General features: G+C 54.1%; 1 protein-coding gene across 1 annotated transcript; it reads right to left on the bottom strand.

Moving 5' to 3' along the window:
- Positions 1-1,987: 1,987 nt before the first annotated feature.
- OAS3 (2'-5'-oligoadenylate synthetase 3) lies at positions 1,988-22,262 on the bottom strand. The gene is given in 16 exon segments (XM_034639226.1): positions 1,988-5,667; positions 5,843-5,990; positions 7,186-7,456; positions 8,519-8,804; positions 10,071-10,244; positions 10,956-11,100; positions 11,534-11,784; positions 12,570-12,745; positions 13,030-13,312; positions 14,367-14,519; positions 14,521-14,712; positions 15,166-15,319; positions 16,538-16,776; positions 17,807-17,982; positions 19,669-19,951; positions 21,788-22,262. Coding segments are annotated over 16 exon segments (3,129 nt in total). The 5' UTR covers positions 21,974-22,262; the 3' UTR covers positions 1,988-5,655.
- Positions 22,263-23,022: the final 760 nt, after the last annotated feature.

The following is a 23,022-nucleotide window of genomic DNA, read 5'->3' as shown; positions in this document are numbered from 1 at the left end:
TCTTTTTCAAAAAATAGACTATGTATTGTAAAGTAAAGTTAAGCAGAAAGCCCCCAGATTTCCCAGAGACCCCCCGGCCCTCCTATGCACAGCCTCCCCCACTGTCAACACCCCCCCGCCCGGACTAGAATGTTTGCTAGAACTGATGAAACTATATTGACAGGTCAAAATCGCCCAGACCCCTTTCCTCTTGAACACTTCGATGTGGTCCCCTCACCACATGGATATCTTGTTAGATAAACAGAGCAGAGATGTGATTTAGAATTTTAACATTGATACAATGCTACCATTTCTTACAGCACATATAAGGAATAGATCCTTATATTCAAATTTTAATAGTTATTCTAATGCTGATCTTTATAGTTTCTTCCTCCCCCCACACCCCTCTCTAGGATCATATGTTTTCTGGAGTCGTCGTGGGTCACAGACGGGCTCCCTGGGAAGCACTGGGGAAGGGATGGTGTCGTTTTGGGGAAAAGTTCCCTGTGTCCTAATGATCTGTCTTGGAAGTATTTTGATGGTGCAGATTGAGTAGTTCCGTGGTTTGTGGCCCATTTAGTCTGTTCCTAGGGACTCCCTATTTTATGACCAGCTCCTTAAGTCTCTGGGGCTCAGGGCCTCCTGGCTGCCCCCTCGACCCTTCCCCCTCACAGGAGAATTGTGTCCACCTGATGGGTCAGCCTTGTCTCGTGGCTGGTAGTATTTCAAGGTCCCACCATCCCCAGTGCCCTTCGGGGACCATGGTGATGCCTTCTATGGAGGGGGCCGCTCGAGCTGCTTAGTGCTGGGTGCTTAGTGCCGGATCTGCTCACTGGCCTATTCCACACGGCCTCGGTAAAGGTGTCTTCTCTGCTTTTCCATGGGACATAATTTGGTGGCTCTCCTGGCCTTATGTGGCATATCCGCCCTCACACGCCCACCTCTCTGAACTTTGAGCCCCATCTTCCCCCATCCTTCAAGCAGTATCGGCATTTGGATCTCACTCAGCAGGGCTCTTAAACTTGTCCATTTTTCTAGAAGCTTTGCTAGCAGCACGCTTGCACCTTCTCCTGGGCTTCTTGCCAGCATATGAAGTCCTGAATTTCAGGAGGGACTTCCAAATCAATAAACTCTTCCTCATCCGGTCTTACACAGCAGTGCCTTGATCAAGCACCCCTGGGTCCACTCCCACTCACCCACGGGCTTCTGTTGAGACATGCTGGCTGGGTTTTCTGGCTGTTTGGGGTCCAGGTCCCCCCCTCCCTTATTCGGCCCAACATCCCCGGCTGGGTTATTCTGGGACTTAACCCTAGTCCTAGGCCCAGCGGGCAGGAGGGAGGGGACATGGGTGCTGGTCGTGGGGGTGGGGGATGATTTATAGAAGAGGGACCTCTGCAGGGTCTCCTTGTCGGGGGGAGGTGTTAGCCTATAACGGGAGGGGTGCAGCACTGAGGGTTCAGAGGAATCTGGGGACTCAAGATCTTCAGGGGCTCCACTCTTTACGTCCCCCGGCTGTGCGTCAGAGTCCCATTCTTTCCCAAGCAGGGTCCTGACCTTAGTTAGCAGACCTGATCACCCACCTTGTCATCAAAATGACAGACAACAGCAAGCGTTGGGGAGATGCAGAGAACCCCCACTCATTGCTGGAGGCGGTGTGAGCGGCACAACGCTACGGAACACGTCAAGGCGGGTCGTCATGGTTAAACACAGAGTTCTCATATAAGCCAGCAATTCCACTCCTGGGTATACACACCCAAGAGAAATGAAAACATATGTTTGCATAAAATCATATACCAACGTTCATAGCAGCATTCTTCATAATGGCTAAAAAGTGGCAACAGTCCAAACACCCATCAATGGATGACTGGATCAACACGACGTGGTCTCTCCATACAGTGGGATGTTGTCCAGTAATAATAAGGAATGAAGCACGGACATAGAAGCCGCACCTCGGACGCACCTTGAACACGTGATGGTAAGTGAAAGACGCAGGACACAAAAGGACACATATAGTGCGATCCCATTTTTATATGAGTGTCGATAATAGGATCAGAAAGCAGATCAGCGGTGGCCAGGGATTGGGGGGAAGGGGTGGCGGGCATGCAGAGTGACTGCTAATGGGTTTCAGGTTTCTCTTGGGGCTGATGGAAATGTTCTGGAATTAGGATAATGGACGCCCCTTGTGACGTGGCTCACCTGGTGAATACCCTAAATGTGAACTTTGTAACTATCCCCAAACCGCTGGGTTGTACACTTTAAAAGTCGAAATTCATAGTGTGTCAATTACATCTCAATGACAATTTTTTAAAAATTAAAAATTAAATTGAAAAATTAAAAACCCAATCCTTTCTTTGGAGTCTTGCACTGGGCGCACGTGCTGCGTTTCCGGAAGGGTCCTCACTCTCCTCTGCCTTCTGGCTGCCCGAGGTGGAGCCTCTGTGCTGCCGGCCAGGCCCTCTGGCTCTCTGCTTAGCTTGCGATTGCCGATGGTTCACATTTAGCTTGTCATTACTTTTTATCCCTTAAGGCTGTGGCTTCCTAGTAAGTTTGTTTTTGTTTTTTAAGATTTTATCTATTTGAGACAGACAGAGTAGAAACAGGAGCAGCAGCAGAGGGAGAGGAAGAAGCAGACGCCTCGCTAAGCAGGGAGCCCAACGTGGGGCTCGATCCCAGGACCCTGAGATCATGATCAGAGCTGAAGGCACTTAACCAACTGAGCCGCCCCGGCGGCGCCCCCCCCCCCCCCCCCGCCCCCAGTAAGTTTGAATACTGGCTGGGGCTACTCCCTCCTCGGAGCTCTTTTTCCCACCTTTCCTGAACTTTTCTTGCACATGTGTGTTTCCGTAAGTCCTTAGTAGCAGTTTGTCTTGTTCCAGAGAAGACTGCTTGTGGGCATTCTTGTGGGTTACCTTTAGGATCATTAAATGTATAAATCAAGTTGGAACTGACACCTACCTAAGGACGTAGCTATATCAGGAAGTCCACAAAAGTGACAGTGGGGTCACGATGTCAATACCGGGGTGGCCACTGTCAGAGACTGAGGAGCTAGAGTAAAATAAATCCCCCTTGGATCAGCCCGGCCCAGGTGACAGGTCCTCCTTACCTCCCGCCTACTGGGGCTACCCCATTTCCCCCCACCTCACAATTCCCCTCATTCAAGAGTCATTCTGAGGGGGGGAGGCCTAGAATCCGTGTCATGAAGATGGGAGTTACCGAATTGAGACCTACCACCAGTTCCTCCCAGAACGAGCAAGGCCAAGGCCAGGTCCCCTCCTGCTGCGGGATGCTTGGCGGGGCAGGTCTCTGCTGCCCCCAAGTGTCTGCCCTGAGCTCTTGGAACTGGCCAACCCCAGGGGTGTAACTTGGGGTCCTGACAGTCCCACCCCGATACGGAGGGAGTCAGGGAGGTGAGTCTAAGGAGACTTTATGAGCACCACGTGACCTCAGCACCAGTCCCGCTGCCAGAGTGGGTGGCACGGGGACGGGGGCTCACCAGAGGTGCTAGCGGGTTCTGCCTCGGAGCCTCAGCCACCACAGTCCCAGGGCAGAGAGAGGACCCGCTCTCTGGCACGGTTTTCCTCCCCGGAGAGCAGCGCTGGAGAACGGAGGACTCCTCGTCACCCCCTCCTCCCTCCTCCATCCTGCATCCCTGCCCTGGTCTGTCCCCTATGTGGAAACCCTAATCCCAGTGCGATGGCATAAGGGGATGTGGTCTTTGGGAGGCGACCAGGTCTGGAGGGTGGCACCTTTGAGAATGGGATTCACACCCTCCTAAGAGGCCGCAGGGCTGGCTAGCTGTGCGCAGTCTGGAGGGGGCTCTCAGCAGAACCCGAGTGTGCTGACTTCCGGCCTCCAGAGCTGCCCAGAAACACATTTCTGTGGTTGATAAGCCATGGGGTCTGGGGTGCTTTGTGACAGCACCGAGGTGGGGCCCAGCAATGGGCCGTGGCAAGTCAGGCTCGCTGAGACACGCGGGGGCAGGAGGGGATGTGTCGGGGCTCCTTCCCTTCCGTCTGCTCCTCCCTCTGGGGCGGACCAGCGGCTCATGCACCCCACAGACGTTCACAGCGCAGCTGCTGGGGCTGCTGTCCCAACCCCGAGGTTGGCGCCGGGCACCCGCTCCTCCCTGTGCCGCAGCAGGTGGGAGACGCAGCATCTGCTCCAGTCTGCCTACTGCCCCAAGTTCTGGCTGAAGTGTAGACGGTGCTGAAGGAGGGAGACAGACGGCAGCTTCTGGCCATGCTGGCGGCCCGCGAGCCCTGAGCAACGCCTGTGGCCGCTGGAGCCCACAGTCCGGGTCTGCCCCCCTTTCCCCCCAGCTTTGTGGGAGTGAGTGCCATCGGCTGCAGCAGCCTCCTGACCTCTGATTCGGCCGTGCTGGTCTAATCTGGAAACCAATCTAATCTGGACTCAGTCACGGCCCCTGCCTTCCGCTCTTCCAGACCATCCAGGGATTTAGATTGCATCCCTTTATGCTTACGATTATTGGACTATTTTGTTTTCTACGCTGGGCCTTGACTAAGAGGGACACTGTTGTTGGCCTGGAGGTTAGGAGTGCCTCTTGCACGGACCTGGTGCCTTTGCTCTGGCGGGCAGAGAGAAGTAGGCTCCCGTCCAGGCTCTGAGGATGGAGAATCCCATTGGCAGTGTTCCAGCAGGTCAGGAGAGAAGACAAGAGCCCAGTAAAATTCAGGAAGGCAAATAGGGCATGGCCTCAAGGTGCACACACGGGGAATGCGTGCAACAGGGAGGGGGAAGAAAATCAGGCTGTAGCGAAAAGGCATTGAGTCAGGCGTCCCATGAGAGGGATTGCACGGTACACATGCCCCCACTTCCTCCGCCTGTGACACACAAGACTAGCCAGTCTGGGCATGCTCTCCTGCCAGTGGCTGGGCTCAGAGAGCTCCCCAATAGCTTAGCCATACACTGTAGGCCTGTGGGCACCTTTTTCCTGTATCCAGGCCAGACATTGCTAATCAATCACAGCACTCGTGCCATGACTTTTCTCGGCTGCATCCATGGCAGACATCACTAACTGATTAGGTCACTCTTCCCAAGTAGGTATCCATTCTCCAGAATTCTCCAGAGCACCGGTTCCAGGCAGCCACTACCAACTGACCGTGGCTGACAAATGGCATGAAGACTGTCCTCTCTGTGAAAAGTTGTTGGGTTGGGGAAGAAGGAGAGGCCACTGGGAGGACGGGGATGGGTTTCAGCAGGAGACATGAGCTGGTGTGGATGGGTGGAGAAGTCAGGAAGAAGGACATTCTCAGCAGGGGCAGGATGCAGCGTGGGCTGCAGCAGTCGTTGTCTGAGAGCAGAGCCATGGCAGGGACCCTGGAAACCCAGGCTGCTGCTAGCCCGTGGACCCTGGACTCTGATGCATGGCCACAGGACACAGGGGAGTCTGCAAGGTGGCCAGTGCCTATCTGATACAAGGGGGTATTCAAGGAGGCTCAGCCGGGCTGGTTACACAAAGCAGAAGGAGAGTGCGGAGTGGGGAGGCAGGGATATTAGATGAGAGGCTGGACGGAGAGGCTGGATCAATCTTGCTCACGTGCATGTGTGCACGCACACACACACACACACACACATCTGGTAAGTGACCCTGAGTTTCCTCACGCTGAGGGCTGGTGTCCTGCTGTCCATTTGGTCCAAACATGGGCTCTCTGGCCTTCACACAGCAGCCTGGGGGAAGGTTATAGAAGAAGGCAGTTGGCTCTAACCTTGCTGGCGAAGTGAGACCACAGGGACAGCCAGCACGTGGGGCAGGGGGGCCTGCCCCTTTGGCTGGACTCATGGCCCTCCCCTGCGCACATTGCCCCCAACAAAGCGTGCCCCTGCTGCACCACAGCTCTCTTACCTTCACTGGCCACGGCTGGATGGGGGTGCCATCCCTGCTCAGGCAGCACAGGGCAGACATGCAGGCGGCAGCTTCCCTGGCCAGCAGATCCCAGCGGGCATTGCGGCCGAGGTTGCCTGTCGGGTCAGCTGGATCCAGGATGACGGGCCTGCAATCGCCATTAGAGTCAGGCTTATGCCTGGTAACATCGGGGTGTCCTCCTGAGAGATTGGTTGGACTAGTCTCCTCCCTCACCCAACACTCTGCATGGGCCACTTCTCCCTTCTGCCTCCAGGGCAGACATCACTAATCGATCACAGTGTTCACTTGGACCACGGCCCTTCGGCAGGTAGCTGGCATTGGTAACAAATCACGGTACCGGTCCTACCACTCTCCCTTCCTACATCTGTGCCAGGCGGCACCACCTCGGAGTCTTTTTCAACACACCATGCTACGCTGCCCTTACCCATGGACTGGAGACGCAGCGTGAATTTCTGAAAGCGTCTCTGCTCCCTCTGCACCATTTGAGAGGGAGGCAAAATCCCAAAGAATAAGACATGCTTAGGCTTCCTGGTGGGTTCACGGTAGGGTTGCCAGATTTACCAAATACAAATAGAGGATGCCCAGTTAAATTTGAGTTTCGGATAAACGTAAATATATCCCCAATGCTACATGGGACATACTTATACTAAAAAGCAATTCATTGTTTATCTGAAATTCAAACTTGATTTGAAGTCTTGCATTTCATCTGGCAACCCTATTTACAGGGGACAAGGAAACGGGCTGCCCATCCCTCACATGCTAAGGAGGTCCTTGTTAGAAAGAAACTCGGTTCTAGGAAGAGGATTTTGCTGTCTCTGCTCTATGCCCTCCAGCTGTGGGAGAGCAACCCCATATCTGAGACCCCATATCTGAGACTCAATGACGGAAGTCTCTGACAGTCTCGTCCTCGTAGTTGTAGTTGACGGCCCAGTAGACACAGAGCTGGGGGTACTGGCTGACCAGCTCTAGGACGCTGCGGAAGCCCTGGGCCATGTCAAACTGGGTATCCCGGCCGCCCTGCTCCCAGGCATACACCGTCAGGAGTTCCAGCCCGTGCTGGGGGGGCAGGAAGCCTTTCCCCTTGGGCATCTTGTTGCACTGGGGAATAAGGGGAAAGGGGATGTGTTGGTCCACACTGGCAATGAAGAGGTGCAGGAGGGACCCTTCCAGGGGTCCTGGCAAGCCCATCCCCAAATTTTACTGAGCACCTCCACATGTCAGATGCCTGGCTGTGCATTATCCCCTCAAATCCTGGGACCTAGTAGTGACACCGGCCCAATTTTCCAGAGAAGCCAACTAAGGTCCCACGGGCTAGGAAGTACCTCCCCTTCTGCTCCACCAACCCGGGGTTCTGGCCAGCGCTGGGCCCTGCCCCCGCCCGGGACCTCGGTGGGGCGGCCCCATCCTTGCGCCGCGCCTGCCGGTACCAGTGTTTCACCAGTCGGATCCGACTCTAGAGCTTGGTGGGCCGAGAGATGATGAAGTCCCGCTGCAGCTCCGTGAAGCACGTGGAGTATTCGCCCGCGTGGTTGTAGCTATGAATGAGGTCAACGTAGCCTTGAGCCGGGGGCCTGTAGCCAGGGACCAGCTGGCCTGGAGAAAGGGAGGAGGCCACCATCAGTTCACTCCCCGGAGTCCCGCTGGGGCCAACGGAGCAGGACTTCCAGGATCTCCTACTTGGGCCTTTCCCTCATGGCTGGGCTGGGACCCACTGGGAGAAAGGGGGGCGGAGTCACAGGGTGGTTTTTGCTGAAGCACCGATGTGGCATGACCCAGCGTTAAAATATCTTATTTTCCTTCCTGCCCCCTTTCAACCCTTCCGTTTACCTATCATGAAGGACGTCTCAGCTGGGAGCTAACACATCTTTAATGGCTCTCGGAGGTTTGCTCAACCCTCTCTAACAAAGGGAGAGCCTCGCGGTCTCCGAGCCTCCGGTAGGGAATAGGACCGTACGCGGCAAGCTGACGTCACCCTCTGGTTTCATTGCACTTAAAGGCATTCCTTAATATTCAAACTCTTGCTTTCTGAAGATCTGTATAGATTCAGACACATTTCTGGATGAATCCCTTCCTTGTCACTTGTTTTCCACACCTCGGGAACCAAATACATCCAGCTACAGGGGATGCCCTCGCTCTGCAAACTCTCCTGTGCAAACTCAGAACTGAATATGCACAGGAGATCTGTGTCTGTTTTGCTCAGGGATTTATCCTCAGTGCCTGGACACTGCTGGCCACATAGTCGGTGCATTTACTGAACTCATGGATCCTGCGGGTCTGCGGCACACGGAAGAGCACGCACAGACTCGAAGCTGGGGATACGTGGCGACACTCCAACACCCTCATCGTTGGGTGAAGACACTGGCGCTCAAGGCAGGGAAGTCCCTCACTCAAGGTCATCCATCATGTTCGTGCAACTGCAGAGATGAAGACCCAGCCCAGAGCCTCCGTGAGACCACATAGCACCATTGCATGAATTAGAAAAAGGCGGCCTTTTCTCCAGACACTTTGCAGGAGAGTGGTGGTACACATATCTATGTACAAGGCCTACGCTGTGAACAGGTGTGGGCTGCTTGTGCATTGCACAACCTCGGATACTGTCCCTGGCGGCCCGGACTCTGCTTCTCCCCTTCTCAGGACTATGCCTGGGTACCTCACCTAAGGCGTTAAAGGCTGGCAGCACGTCAAAGTCCACGCTCTGATCCAGCATCGTCTGGGACGTCAGGGAGAAGCTCAACACGCGGGAATTCTCCCACTTGGGGATCTCGAACTTCACCTCGAACCGCATCTTCTGCTGGCATGCCTCCAGCTGGGCTCGGATCTCTGAGATGATCTCAGCCCGCCTGTTCCCTTGCTCGGCGAACTGGCTGAAACAGCTGAGGAACACCACCAGATCCGCATCTGAGCAGCCTCGCAGAGCGGTGCCTTTGGCCAAAGAGCCACCCTGGGGAGGACACAGAGGTGGCTTGACCCCTGAAAGACTCCTGTGAGAGCCTGTGGGTCAGAAACTTGCTGTGTGACCTTGGGCAAGTCACCTAACCTCTCTGTTTTACCTCTTTAATTGCGGGTTAATACATAGTATGCTTATGAGAAAAAGAAATGTGCAAGACATAAGTTTAAACCCTTCAACAAATGTAAACTTTCTCGTTCCATCAAGTTTGGGGGCTGGGGGAGATTTGAGAGATTTTTTTTATTTTTTCTTTTTGGCCTGTGGTTCTCAAGCCTGTCTACATTAGGAGAGTTTTAAAAAATGACTGATGTCTGGTTTGGGAGGGGGACTGGGTATCAGTATGATTTTTTTAAGTGATTCTAAGTGAGGCCACAGTTGACAATCAGTGAACCAAGTTATCATCTTCAAGTGTTATGGATGAGAATGGTAAGGATCAGAGAGCGGAAGGTATTTGCCTGAGGTCACACAGCAAATCATCAGGCCCGGGACTTTTCATTGGCCGACATTATGCTGATAATCTTCTGGAGCTGACCTGGGTCTCATTTGTGACTTCACTTGTGGACTGAGGTTGTATCTGATGCAGTAGATGATGTGACTTTTTATACACCCCCAAAATCCCTCCTACCTTCTGGGATCAGCATCCTGGTTTTCTTTGGGGGAATCACTCCTCCCCCACACTCAGGTCCATGTGGAGCTGTCTCCATCATATGAGCCAGGCTTGGCCAGTCGGAGCATGATGTCTCCCTAGCTCCAGGGATTAGTTTGGGGGTGGATATAAACCCGAGTCAGGCTAATGAGACTCAATTCCAAGACATTTATTTGAACTTTAAGAAAAGAGAATTCCTCTTTCTGGAAGTTTAGAGACGCCAAGGACCATCCTATGGAAAGGGCCTGCCCAAAACAGAAGATGGCAGAGCCAAGAGCTGGGATGAAAAGCTGAGTCCTGATGACCCTGCATGGGCTCCTAGATTTAGCTGTACCTGATGGCAGATCTACTCTAGGGCTTTCCATTTGCATCAGCCAATATATTTCTTTTGTTCCTCCTTTTGAGTTTGTTGTCACAAGCAACCAAAAGAGATTGTTGGACACATCTGGGTCCTCTCTCCGCCCTCCCGCCAAAACCACATTCTGGTTTCTCGCTATGCTTGGCCTTGCGCTGACTGTCATAAGGACGACAGAAGTGGGTCAGGACTGGCCCTGGTCTGGGAAAGATCATCAGCCTGCATGACCCTCCTTGCCCACAGCAGTCTGGGGACATACCTTGACGACCTTGAGCACTTTGATGGCAGAATTCCGGAAGCAGTTTTCCTTCAGGAATGAGCAGATGATATCGACAGCCTTGTTCACCTGAACCAAGAACTGGCGGTTGGGCTGGAGAAATTCACTGATGAACTTGTCGAGGTCCCCAGCTGGGGTTTGGTAAAGGAGAGCAGGCTATGGAAAGAATCCAGGTAAGGCCAGCTTGAGACAGGATTCCCTATGAACACGCCGGCCCTGACGCTTGATATCCTAAACGGATGAGACGCTCACTATCTCCCATAACCTTTTTCTTTCTCAACTGGTTGGTAGGTCTCTGTGGTACCACCTGAAGGACCCGAGTTTGAGTTCTGGTTCCACCACCAACACACAACCTTGGTCTCTTCACTGTAAATGGGGGCAAGAAGAAGGCCTATGCCTCACCAGATTGTATTAAGAACTGGTTATGAGATCCTGCTAAAAAAATAGCAAATGCATTAAGATCATGTCACTTTGGGAGCTGGCTATTGTCTCAAGTGGGGTTCCCCAGAAGCAGAGCCCGCGGTGGGGATTCCTGTGCATAGATTAACTGGGGGCGGTGCTTGCAGGGGAAGGGGGGGTGAGGGAAGGAGGAGAGGGTCGGGGAAGGAGCTGAGTAAGGCTCCTGCTGGAGAAAGCTTTTTCCTGGTCCCACGCAGAATGCTGGACTAAGAACTGCATCACAGAGCTGGCGGGGCCTTTTGTGCCCCACGTCACTCACGCGTTGGCTGGTTCAGAACAACCTGTGTCTCAGCTCTAAGGCGACAGCAGCGTGTGCTCCCAGCAGCTGAAGACGTTGCACCAGCAGGGAAAGGCAACGGGGGGGGGGGGCCCAACCGCATCCGCCACCCCAGGGACCCCCCCTCTTACCATTACATTCCAGGGCTGCACAGACACCCCTTCTCTACTTCTAAGGCAGGCCTGCGTCCCCAGAGCTGCTGCTTCCTGGGCCAACAGCTCCCAGCTGCCCTGGCCCACATTCCAGGTGGGGTCAGCAGGATCCAGAACCAGGGGTCTGGGGGCAGAGCAGATGGGCAGGCAGGTGGGGAAGGTGGGAATCAGTGAAGGGGCAGGGGGCTGGGAGGAACTAGGAAAGGGTGTGGGAGCTGGGCAGAAGGAGAAGAGTGTCAGGACCTTAGGGTTGGCCCAATCTCTCCCAAGCACAGTAGGGTTCCTGCCTGGCCACCTCGGTCAGGAAGGCATTGGGTGGCCCCTTAATTTCAGAAATTATATTTTATTGTGTTAATGAAACCGGCCCTGGCTTCTTTGGGGGCTCCTTGTGTCCATGCATCCTCAGTAAAGAGTCCAGAAGGAAGCAGAGTGAGGAGTGGGGTTGGGGCACCCAGATCCCACCCTGACCCCTTCTGGACACAGTGACTCCAGGGTGACGGGGGGCGGGGGTGTGTGTGTGATGATGCAGGGAAGGCAGTGGGGAAGTGGGTCTGCACCTCTTTTTCTGAAGCTGGCCAAGAAGGTGTGTTCTGCTATCTGGGTCCTCGAAGCTATAGTTGACCGTCCAGTAGACACAGAGCTGCTGGTGCTGCTGGACAAGCTCTAGGACAGTCTTTAGGCCTTCCGCCATTTTGAAAGACTCTTTCCCGCAGCCTTGCTCCCAGGCGAAGATGGTCAGGAGCTCCAGTGCGTAGACTGGGGGCAGAGCCGCACAGGCTGGCTGCTGTCTTTTGTTCTGAGCTGCGACCTGTGTCACCCAAAGCCGATCAAAGAATGAGTGGATGTGAGCACCTACTATGTGCTAAGCATGGCCCTATGTACTTGGAGAGCGAGGGGAATATAAAAACAAAACCACGGAAAAAATAGAACCCTTCCCATTTTACAGGTGGATAAACAGAGATACGGGGTGGTGTAGCGACTTGCCCAAGGTCACACTGTGACCCGAGACTAAGAATCTTAGACTAGACCTTTGCCTGGAGTCTCTCCTCAAAGGGTGTACAGGAATGGGGGCTGCAATATATTCAGCTTGGTATGCCAACATCCGTCACAATAGTGACGTTAGCAGCAGTGGGTGCTCAGGAGATGTTTGTTGAATGAGTACATGATTGCGAGTGCATTTGGAGAAGTGTTTAGTGGGGGAGCTCCGGAGAATGCTCAGGGTTTATTTAATACAACCTGCACAGAGGACGGTGATGGCGGAACTGCATAAGCTAGGCCTGGGAGGTGGGCGAGAAAAAGGAAAGCATCAGCAGTGTGAAGAGGAAGGAGAAACTGATGAGCTAGAGAGACATGCTGAACCCCAGCCACAAGAAACGAGCAACCGGTGCCTCACGGAGAAAAGATTTTCTCTCAGCTAGGGGCTTCCGGTCTGGGCAGGAAGCGGAGGATAGAGGAGGTGGTCCTTCTCCTTGGGATGGCCAGTAAGAAGCGAAGGAAGGGAGATGCCTGCCTAGGAGAGGAGCTGATTGGCTGAGGCAGTTGCCATGACAGCAGCTGCTTCCTGAGAGGAGCAAGGGGGTATGGCGGCCTCACCTGACGGTACCAGTGCTTCACCAGCAGGATCAGGCTCTTCAGCTTGGTTGGGCGAGTGTTCACGAAGTCCCTCCGCAGCTCTGAGAAGCAGGTCGCGTGCTCGCTCCCCTGGCAGCCGCTCTTGAGGAGGGCCGAGTAGACATGGGGCGCAGGCTTGGCGCCAGAGCAGAGCTGCCCTGTGGAAATGTGAAATACTCTGAGCGCAGAGCTGTAACGAAGACGTCTCCATGTCCCAACTTAGCCACTCACCAGTCTTTATTAATATTTGAACGTTAATTACATAGCACCGCAATCAATAATACACGATCTACAACGTAGAAGTATGTGCTGGGTGCTTTTCAGTAATTTTCACTAATCCACCCAGTAACTGCAAGGTGGGTGATCTTGACCCCAGACAGGCTATGTAGCATAGCGAGTAAGGGAATTAGTCTCCAAGGCACAGGCTGGAGGCCGCCCTCACCCACGGCATCAAAGACGGGCAGCAGGGTCACGTCCATCCAGCTTTCTAGGGCCGTGGACACCAGCTGGAGCTGCAAAGCCCTGGTCACGGTCTGATCGGGAAACCTGAGGCTCAGGCCGGAGTCTGGGTCCTGCCAGCAGGTTTCCAGCTGTGCCTGCATCTCGTTAAGGATCTCTGTGCGGCGGGCCCTTTGGTCCTTGTAGTCGTGGAAGCAGTTGAGGAAAATGACGAGTTCGGCATCACAGCCGCCCCTCAGGTCTGTGCCCCGGCCAAATGAGCCCCCCTGCAGAGGAAGGACCAACTCAGACCTGAGAGTGTCCCTGACCCCAACTGCTGCCCCCATCTGCAGCCCAGACATACTGTCTCACTGATGCTGCGTCCGGGGGCACCACGGCAGAGACGGGGTGCACAAGGGCTGTGACCTCTGACCCTTAGGAGCCTGGCAGAGTCTGACTATCTCTGTCTGCACCTGCCCTCCGACCCCCGGGCCCTGCACAAAGTCAGACCAACGTGCAGCAACAGATAACGGGGGATGCAGTGCATGGGGGGCAGGGATTAAAGATTTTAGCCAAACATCTGCAGCACCTACTGATTGCACATCTGGACCACAGGTTGCAAATTGAGGTCCCAGGGCCAGATGGGGCCTGCAGATGTGCTCTGTTGGCCTGTTTCAATCAACCAACCAATCAATCCATTCATTCTTTCACTCATTCAACATGCATTTATTGAACACTCACATGGACCAAGCTATGGCAGTACATATAATGTCCCTGCTCTCCTGGAACTGATGTTCTAGCAGGGGGGAGGAGGGGAGGGACAGTCAGCAAACAGCAGCCCCTGGAAAGTGCGAAGTGCTGTGTGGAGGCAGGTCAGTCAGGAAGGGGGGGGGGCAAAAGGGGGGTTGCAGCTGTAAATTGAGCAGTCAGGCCTCCGTGAGAAGGGGACTTGCGTCCCAGACTTAAAGGAGGGGAGGGAGCCAAGTGGACGGGAGGAAGAGCCTTCCAGAAAGAGAAACCAGCCAGCGTGGACCGTGCCCAGTGAATTCAAGCAGCAGCCAGGAGGCCAGTATGGAGTAAGCGAAGGTCAGAGAAAGACCTTGAGGCCATTGTACTCGGTGAACCCGCAGAGGAGGGAAGTGGTCTGATTATGGTAATAGTGGTTTAAAACACCGTCATTAAAATTTTTTAAAAAGCTGGAACTCAGATATATACCTCTGAGGGCAGCCAACTCCCCTTCCACGGACGGACGTCCACTTGCCCTGCCGGTCCTCCGCTCCTTCCCCTCCTCCTTGCGGTGCCCCAGGAGGTTCCCATCAGTGTTTCCACCCACCTACTCACCTTGCTGACTCTCGAAGCCTTGTAGACACAATTCTCACGAAGGCAACCCAAGATGACATCGATGGCCTTGCTGACCTGCTTCTGGAACTGAGGGTTTGGTTTCAGGTGGTCCTGGATGAAGCGGTCCAGGTCCTTGGCAGCGATCTGAGACAAGAGCCAAGGCCGTCCCCAGCATGGAAGGGGTGATGCTGGCTGCCCGCGAGGGGCCAGGAGCTGGGCCTGAGGGCTGCCTGTTCTTTGCCTTTGGGCGCACAGCATGGAGACTGCTGCTGTCCTCAGGGGTCCTCTGGGCAGAGTCTCGCTGGATGGGGTGGCCTAAACCTGAGCCCCCAGCACGTGGAAGGCCCTGGAAGTGTGTAGAAGGAGTTGTCTTACAGGCATAGAAGCTTCTCCATCCCTTCTCTTCCCAGCCACCTCCCAGTGGACAGTCAGGGTGACTGAGACTCAGGGTGGGGAAATGGGAGGACCACCGCTAGTCCATACGATGCCTTTGTGCAGATTAGAAAAGGGTGCCCTTACAGACGGGATCAGTTCTAAAAAGGACCCCTGTGCTGGGCGGACACAGTGTGGTAAGCACGCAATAACCCCACGAGCACAGAGGTGTTCCTCCAAGCAGGCTCGGTGTGGTGAGCGGGATGTTTGCGCACCTGCGGCCTCCCCTCCGCAACTCTGTCCCACACCCCCCAACTCTGTCCCACACCCCCCGGCCCCAGTGCACGGTGGATGCTCAGGAAACCTTGAGCATGGGAATTAGGTGTGGCTTTACACCTAGCAAGGATCCCGGGAGCCCCTCACTCACGGGCCCCTCCCAGGGCTGCACAGCGCCCCCTGCTGCCTGCAGAAAGCACGGGCGTTCATAGCAGGACCTAGCCTCCTGGGCCAGTATATCCCAGCGCCACGCTGCTCCGTTCCCCACATCCCACGTGGGGTCAGCTGGGTCCAGGATCACAGGCCTGCAAATCCAGAGGGACAGGAAGGTTCCAGTTAGTAAGACGGTCAAGATCAGGGGCTCTGAGGTCAACCAGACCTGGTTCCAATCCCCGCTCTTCCACTTTCCAGCTGTGTGACCTGGGGTAGACGACTTACCTCCTCTGAGCCTGTTTCCTTATGTGCAAAACGGGGATGACAACAGTGCCTGCTTTGGTGGGCTGCTGTGGAGATTAAATTGGAGCAACGGTCCCCAACTCTGGCTGCACTTTAGAATCATAAGCTACGAGGGTCTACCCCTAGGGACTCAGAGTTACCGCCGTGACTCAGCTATCTTACTCCTACGTGTGCGTCCCGCGGTACGCGCACAGAAGTGCACGTCCAAGACGGTTCCTAACAGCCTTCTTGTAACAGCCCCGGGGCAGAAACAACCAAATGTCCGTCACCAGCTCAATGGGAAGCATGTTGTGATAAATTCACACGCGGGAACACTACGCGACAACACGAAACAATGAACAACAATAAACAAGTGCACACAATGGAAGGATCTCAAAACATCGTTGAGAAAGAGCTGCCAGACACGAAAGCACGTGCCGCGGGCTTCCCCTTCGGTAAGACTGTGCGGTAGACAGGACTGGACGGGTAACCGTCAGAATGGGGTCACCTGCGGGATGTCACTGAGCGGGAGAGAGGAAAGGGAAGCTCCTGAGGTGCTGGAAACACCCTCCCTCGATCTGGTGGTGGGTTCGCTTTACAGAAAGTCACCAAAATGTGCCCTTCCGATGGGTACGACATCCGTCACTGAAATGTTCACTCATACAGTATGTTCACACAAGAAAAATCTTTTTAAAAACTGCCCCAAGAGGGGCGCCTGGGTGGCTCAGTCGGTGAACCGTCTGCCTTCGGCTCAGGTCATGATCTCAGAGTCCTGGGATCGAGCCCCGCGTCGGGCTCTCTGCTCCGTGGGGAGTCTGCTTCTCCCTCTGCCTCTGCCCCTGCAACCCCCGCTTGTGCTGTCTCTCTCTCTCACTCAAATAAATAAATAAAATCTTAAAAAAAAAAACAACCTGTCCCAAGTGATTGTAATTTGTGTCTGGGGCTGACCCACGGAATGAGGAGACACACGTGCAGCGCCTGGCTTTGGCCCCCATGCAGGCCCCCGGCAGATAAGACTTGCTTCATCGTTGTTAATTCTCTCCCGTGGCCCAAGCCCAGGAGAGTGGGGAGGGGGTGTGGGGAGGTACCTGGGTCTCTCCAGCTGGTGCCTCAAGAACTGCCTGACCTCCGCCTCCTTGAAACCGTAGTTGAGGGTCCAGAAGACACACAGGTGTTGATGCTGCTGGATCAAGCCCAGGACTGTCCGGAGGCCTTGGGCCAGGCTGAAGGCTTCCTTCGCACAGCCCTGCTCCCAGGCGAAGATGGTCAGCAGCTCCAGGGCATAGGCTGGAGGCAGCAGGTCCCTCCTCGACTCCTCCCGGCACACCTGTAAGAGGGTGAAGGGGAGGGGAAACAGGGAGAGCTCTCTGGGGAACTCTGCTGGATCTCGCAGTCTCTGGGGTGCGGACGCCACAGGCGGAAGCCTGGGACCAGATGCTGGGGTCCAGGAGCAACCTGATCTTTCTCATCTGCCCTCACTCCCAGAGCTTCAGCCGAGTCGTGGGCTCCTATGAAATCCAAGCTCCAGGGACTGGGAAGCAGTCAGAGGCCAACGGGTCATGTGAGACAGTTACTGATCCCCCAGATGAAAGTACGGCAGAACTTGCCCAGGGTCAGAGGGCAAGTCAGTGGCCGAGCAAGAACTGGAAGCCCGGACCTCCTCATACCAGACTTGCTTTATGATGAATGGTCCTACAGAAGGACCAAGTCATGTGCCCCAAGATTTTGCGGGGCCTGATCCCTTGTTTCCAGGCACAGGGTGGGCACCCCTTCCTCAATGCACAAGAGTCTATCCACAAACATGAATATTTTGCTGGGAGGCTGGGACGGGAGGTGTACAAACTCCACATTACTTCATGCCATACATAAAATATTCCAGATAGTTTCAGAGCCCTAAAACCACAGGAAAAGAAAAATCTTAAAACCGTTTGAAAGGAAACACAGAAGGATAATTTTAGAAAGTCAGGATAGGCAAAGCCTTCTTACACAAGACACACAAAGTACAAATCACGTAAGAAGAAGACGAACGCACCTGATTACATTAAAATTCAAACATTTTCTGTGACGAAAGACCTATGAACAAAGTGAAAGTACAAGCCTCGTACCGGGAGAAGAGATTTGCGTCATATCAACTCCATAAGAATTAGTACCCAGAATATATACAGAGCTCCAGCAAACCAACAACAGGAAGATAGCTAACACAGTAGAAAATAATAAACAAATGATATGAACAGGCAATTTCCATAAAGAGACACATGAATGGGTGCGAAGTGTAAGAAAATATTCTCGCTGTCATGAAATCACAAGTTCGAGCAGTCACGAGAGCCTGGAGCAAGGACCCTCGGCGGTGGCCTCACCTGACGGTACCAGTGCTTCACCAGCAGGATCAGGCTCTTCAGCTTGGTTGGGCGAGTGTTCACGAAGTCCCTCCGCAGCTCTGAGAAGCAGGCCGCGTGCTCGCCCCCCTGGCAGCCGCTCTGGAGGAGGGTCGAGTAGACATGGGGCGCAGGCTTGGCGTTGGAACTGAGCTGCCCTGGGGGTGTGGAGTGCTGTGAGTCAGGAAGGGTTCTGAGGCACAAGATGGAGAAACGGGGGGATTTGGTGGCGGGGGGAGGGGTGGAATCCACTAGCATGGGGGGGGGTTGGAGGATGAGGAAGAGAGCCTGGAGCTTCTCAGGAAGCAGAGAGGAAAGCTCTGGAAGGATTCCTGCCTTCCAAACCCGGGGCCAGGCTGCAGGAGAGCAGCCGTATTCCAAGGGGGTGAAACAGGAATGATGCTTCCCGCTGAGTCAGGAGTCCTTATGACCTGGCAGTTCCTCCCTCCCCGAGGCTCGCTCAGGCTGTACTAGATAACACCACCCTTCGTACCTTTCATTAACCAGTGCCGTACAGAAGGGAAACAAAGCCGCCGAAGTAAAAGGCAAGAGGGCCTGATGCCTTAGCAGTGATTGCTAACACTGTTTCAGTGCTCACGCACGCCAGGCAGGCACTGGGCTGAAAGCTTCACGTGAGGCCCCCAGAGCCCCACCAAAGCTGATCAGACAAGTATTCTTCACCTCATCGCACAGCCGAGGACTCCGAAGCACAGAGTTACTCAGAACTCTTCCCAAGGTTACATAGCTGGCAAGTGATGGAGACAGGACTGGAACCCAAAGCCGGCCAACTTTACGGTATGTGCCTTTCCCTCCACCACTTCCCGCAGGCCCGGCCTGGGAAAAGTAAGCACTCTCCATAATTTCCCAGGTTCCTGACACTGCTTACTTGCTGTGTGACTTCGGGTGAGTTACTGTCCATCTCTGTGCCTCAGTGTCCCTCTTAGTAAAAAGGAAGATAAGATAGTACAGGCCCCATAGGTATGTTTGGAGGGGTTAATGAGATAAAAGAGGTCAGGTGCTTGGAATAGGGAAGCATTTAATAAGGATTAGCTATTATGATTAATATTTGTGTACCCAGAGGGTGGGTGGGTATACCAGCCGGGGGACAGTGTGGCTATCTGCCAGGACCTCATAACCTGGATAAACTCAAGACAGCTATCTCCCAGGGCATCATGGTTAATAATAATAATAATAGTGGAAAATAATATTAATATTAATAATAATAATAAATAATACAAAAAGAAGAAGAAGAAAAAGGAGAACAGTAAGCACTCAAATAGCCCCATCATATGTCAGGCACCGTTCAAAATTCATCACGTACATTAATGCATACAGTCTTTCCAAAAACTCTGTCAGATGGATAACTAGGGTCCCATTATTTTTAACCTTCATTTTACAGATGTGGGCACAGGGGCACATTATTATATTAAATCAAGCACAGATAAATTACGAAGGGGAGCAAAGATCACGTTAATGCTTTTAAGATAAAAGACAAGACTTTGCCGAATTCTGGCCTTGTCCCAGCCCCCTGCTGCTGGGCGCATGCCCCTTTGCCTTCTCCTTTGGGGTATTCGTGGAAGGGCTGAGCAGCACTGTCCTAGGCAGAGGCTGAAGGAAAGTTTCCGCAGTTGCTTGAGCGAGGGACAAGCATCCGGACACCAGGACCACAGACCCGGGAGGAATTGGGCTTTCCTGGCCCAGACTCACTATGTTCAGCAAGGGAACTGGAGCCCAGAGAGGGTTGCCCAGGCCACACAGAAGGTCGGGGCAGGGCTCGACTGTATGCTCTGTCTTACTCCTAATGATCTTGCCCCCAAGCCTGGAACGGGCCAGGCACCCCTCACCTAGAGCATCAAAGGCCGGCACCAAGCTAACATCCATCCAGTTTTCAAGGTCACTGGATGCCAGGCGGAACCGCAGGACCCTGGCCCCGTCCTGCCGAGGAAGCTCAAAGCTCAGACCGGGGATGGGCTCCTGCCCCCAGGATCGGAGCAGGGTCCGCAGCTTGCTGAGGGTCTCTGCCCGCTGCGCACCCTCGTCCTTATAGCTCTTGAAGCAGTCGAGGAAGATGACGAGTTCAGAATCACAGCCACCCCTCAGAGCTGTGCCCCGGCCGGCGGAGCCTCCCTACAAAGAAAGGGGAAACCGTGGGCACACAGCTCCTGGCATTTGACGCCACGCAGAAACGCCGGCCGAACACAGCCAGCCCTGAGTCTTCGAGAAAAGCCATTTTCATTTGTAAACCCGTGATTTCTAAATGTCGGCAACCAACTTTGAACATTTTTGTGATTTTCAATTTTTTAAAAATTAAAACTGTGGGTGAAACAAATTCTGGTTTGCAGAACACATGTTTGTGACCTTGCCTGGGATTCAGTCCGGAGCTATGATACCACTCTTGGAATTTTCGGGACTTTTCTGACCGCTGTTTCTTTCTGCAAAGCTGTCAGCTGAGGACTTGGGAAGGAAACTCACGGGACCAGAGTCCCTCCCCGGTGCCCGCAGCTCTGTCAAATGTTTGCCGACCTGAAATCTCACTTCCAGGCAATACCCCTGATGCGGTTTCCGTGTGGTTACTCGAGGCGGCAGGGCTCAGGGCGGTGAAGTGAGTAACCGAGCCAGGAAAAGACAAGAACCAGGATTAGCCCTCCAGGGGCACCTCCCCCACGAAGCTGGGATCCCTAACTACCTGAGTGGTACCCCACTTCCTTTGCCGCCAGCTCCTCACATCGGGGGCTGCCAACCAAGGGGGAACGCAGCAGAGCAAAGAGGAATATTGTAGACTGAGCACTTCTGCACACCATCATCTCGCTGAAGCTCGCAGCAAGCCTGGGAGAAAGGTACTGTCCTTACTCTCACTTCACGGGGAAAGGGAAGTGCCGGGAAGGCTGCTTACCAACACCCCACCCAGGGGAGGGAGGTCCGGCTCCCTTCTTCTTGCCTACATTCTTCTTGCACCCCCTCCCCCATAGATTAAGTCACTAAAAAAAAAATACTCTTTTTCAGTTTCTAAACCTACACGAAAGAAGAGAGGGTGGTAAAGAAGACTTTTGCCACATTTGCTCCATTTATTCGACCCCTGTTTTCCTGCTTATGCGATGCCCACTGTGTCATGTCATCCGCATACGCTTGCATGGGCATCTGGAACATGGTGATCCCCAATGGAAACCCCTAGCTGCTCTAGGGTCATCCCCTGCTCACCCCCTCCCTGACAAGCCGCAAGTCCCCTCTACCCCAGCCAGCTTCCCTCCATGCACTCCTGGAGCCCCTGAGTTTGCACTGAGGATACAGTAGTGATGCCCCTCTCCTCCCTGAGGTCACAGGGGCAGCGGAGCATTTATGTGACAAAAAGTGGCCTGGGGCAGCGGCTCACCCACCCCTAGTCCCAGTTCACCAAGTCATAAAACCGGGACAATAATCCCTACCTCACTGAATGTGAGGATTAAGTAAAATGACCATGCTTATTGTTACTGGGTAGTTTCCCAGTAATTAGGCTATCACGGCTATTATAGAATATTCGTGTTTCTGCACCTTTAGGATCAGGCATGGTGTGAGGACTGGAGTCTGTTTGGACAGTAAAGGACTGAGTGAGTCTATGAATGAACCAACCAGAGGCAGCCCAAGGAGCACGAATGCCAAGAATCAGACCTCCTGGCTTTGAATCTTGGCTGGATCTTTTACAAGCCTGGACACATTATTTCGTCTCTGTGCCTCAGTTTCCCATGTGTCAGGCGGGATTAATTGTCCCTACTCTCCCCCCCCCCTCCGGGCTGTGGTGTGCAGTATGTTTTCAGTGCACTTCGAAATGCGCTGGCGCATAACAAGTGTACTGTTTAAATGTCAAAGACATGAATGAAAAGAGCTGATAGCAACCGTCCCTGTCGACAAAGCCCGAGGTAAGGCGCCAGCATCCTCGGAGGATTGCCCCTATTTCTAGGTGACCCCCCCCCTTCCCGCGGCGCCTACCTTGGCGATTTTCAGCACCCTCCAAGGCTGGGCACCGGCGCGGCCCCCGCGCTCACGCAGGGCGGCTGCCAGGGTGCCCAGGGCTCGCCGCGCAGCCCCCAGGAACTCGGGGCACGGCTGCAGGCTGCGGGCCACCAGGCTGTCCAGCGCGGCGGCGGGGGTGCGGTACACGTCGTCCATGGCCATGGCCGGGCTCCGGTACCCTGGCGCGCCCCGGCTCCCCTCTCGCGCTCTGCGCGCTCCTCTGCTCCTGCAACGCCCAGGCTTTGGCTCTGCACCCCGAGGCCGGGCAGGGGGCGGCGCTGTTGCCCCAGCCTCTCCCCGCGTCCCTCCTTCCCAACCTCGCAGGCATTCCCCTCCTCTCCCGCTTTCAGTTTCATTTCTTTTCAGCAGCTCTGGGCTCTTGCACCCAGTTCCCGTTTCCCTTCCCAGGCTTAGTTTCGTTTCCTCCGCCTTCCAGCTTCCAGCCCTGGGCCCGCCTCCCCTGTGCCCGCCCCCGTCAGCTCCAATGAGCCGCTCACACCTGAACAAAATGCCGTGACAGCAGCAGGTGCACAGAGCACAAGCACTGGCACCGAGCCACGGACCCTGAGCATTTAAGAAACGTGCAGGATTTACGGGAGGACGTGGTCACACCTCCAGCTGAGCAGCCTGGAAGAGGTTCCCCCAAACAGAGAACCCCTGGCTGGCTCTCTGGCCCAAGGCGGCATTCTCAACACCACCAGTAACAGAGAACACTGGCAGAGCACGTGTCCCTCCTGCTTTCCATACATCTTCGCATTGGATCCTCCCAACAACGGGCTCAAGGCCTATTCTGATCATACCCATTTGAGAGATGAGGAAGTTAAGGTACAGAGAATGGAGGCACTTTGGCCAAGGTCACATTCATAGAGGGAAAGTTGTCAGGCTGGATTCAAACCCCGCTCAAGCTGTCCGTACTAGTGCTGTGTTCGTACAGGAGACACCCCCTCCTAAGTCATGTATGCATTTAACGCAATTCCAAAATGTTTAGAATTCCATTTTTTATTTTTTATTTTTTTTATTTTTTTTAAAGATTTATTTATTTATTTATTCGACAGAGATAGAGACAGCCAGTGAGAGAGGGAACACAAGCAGGGGGAGTGGGAGAGGAAAAGCAGGCTCATAGCAGAAGAGCCTGATGTGGGGCTCGATCCCATAACTCCGGGATCACACCCTGAGCCGAAGGCAGACGCCCAACCGCTGTGCCACCCAGG

Source organism: Ailuropoda melanoleuca, chromosome 12 (assembly GCF_002007445.2).
Source record: "Ailuropoda melanoleuca isolate Jingjing chromosome 12, ASM200744v2, whole genome shotgun sequence".
Taxonomy (NCBI): Eukaryota; Metazoa; Chordata; class Mammalia; order Carnivora; family Ursidae; genus Ailuropoda; species Ailuropoda melanoleuca.
Note: the sequence above shows the minus strand (reverse complement) of the source record. Positions and strands in the feature narration are given on the sequence as shown.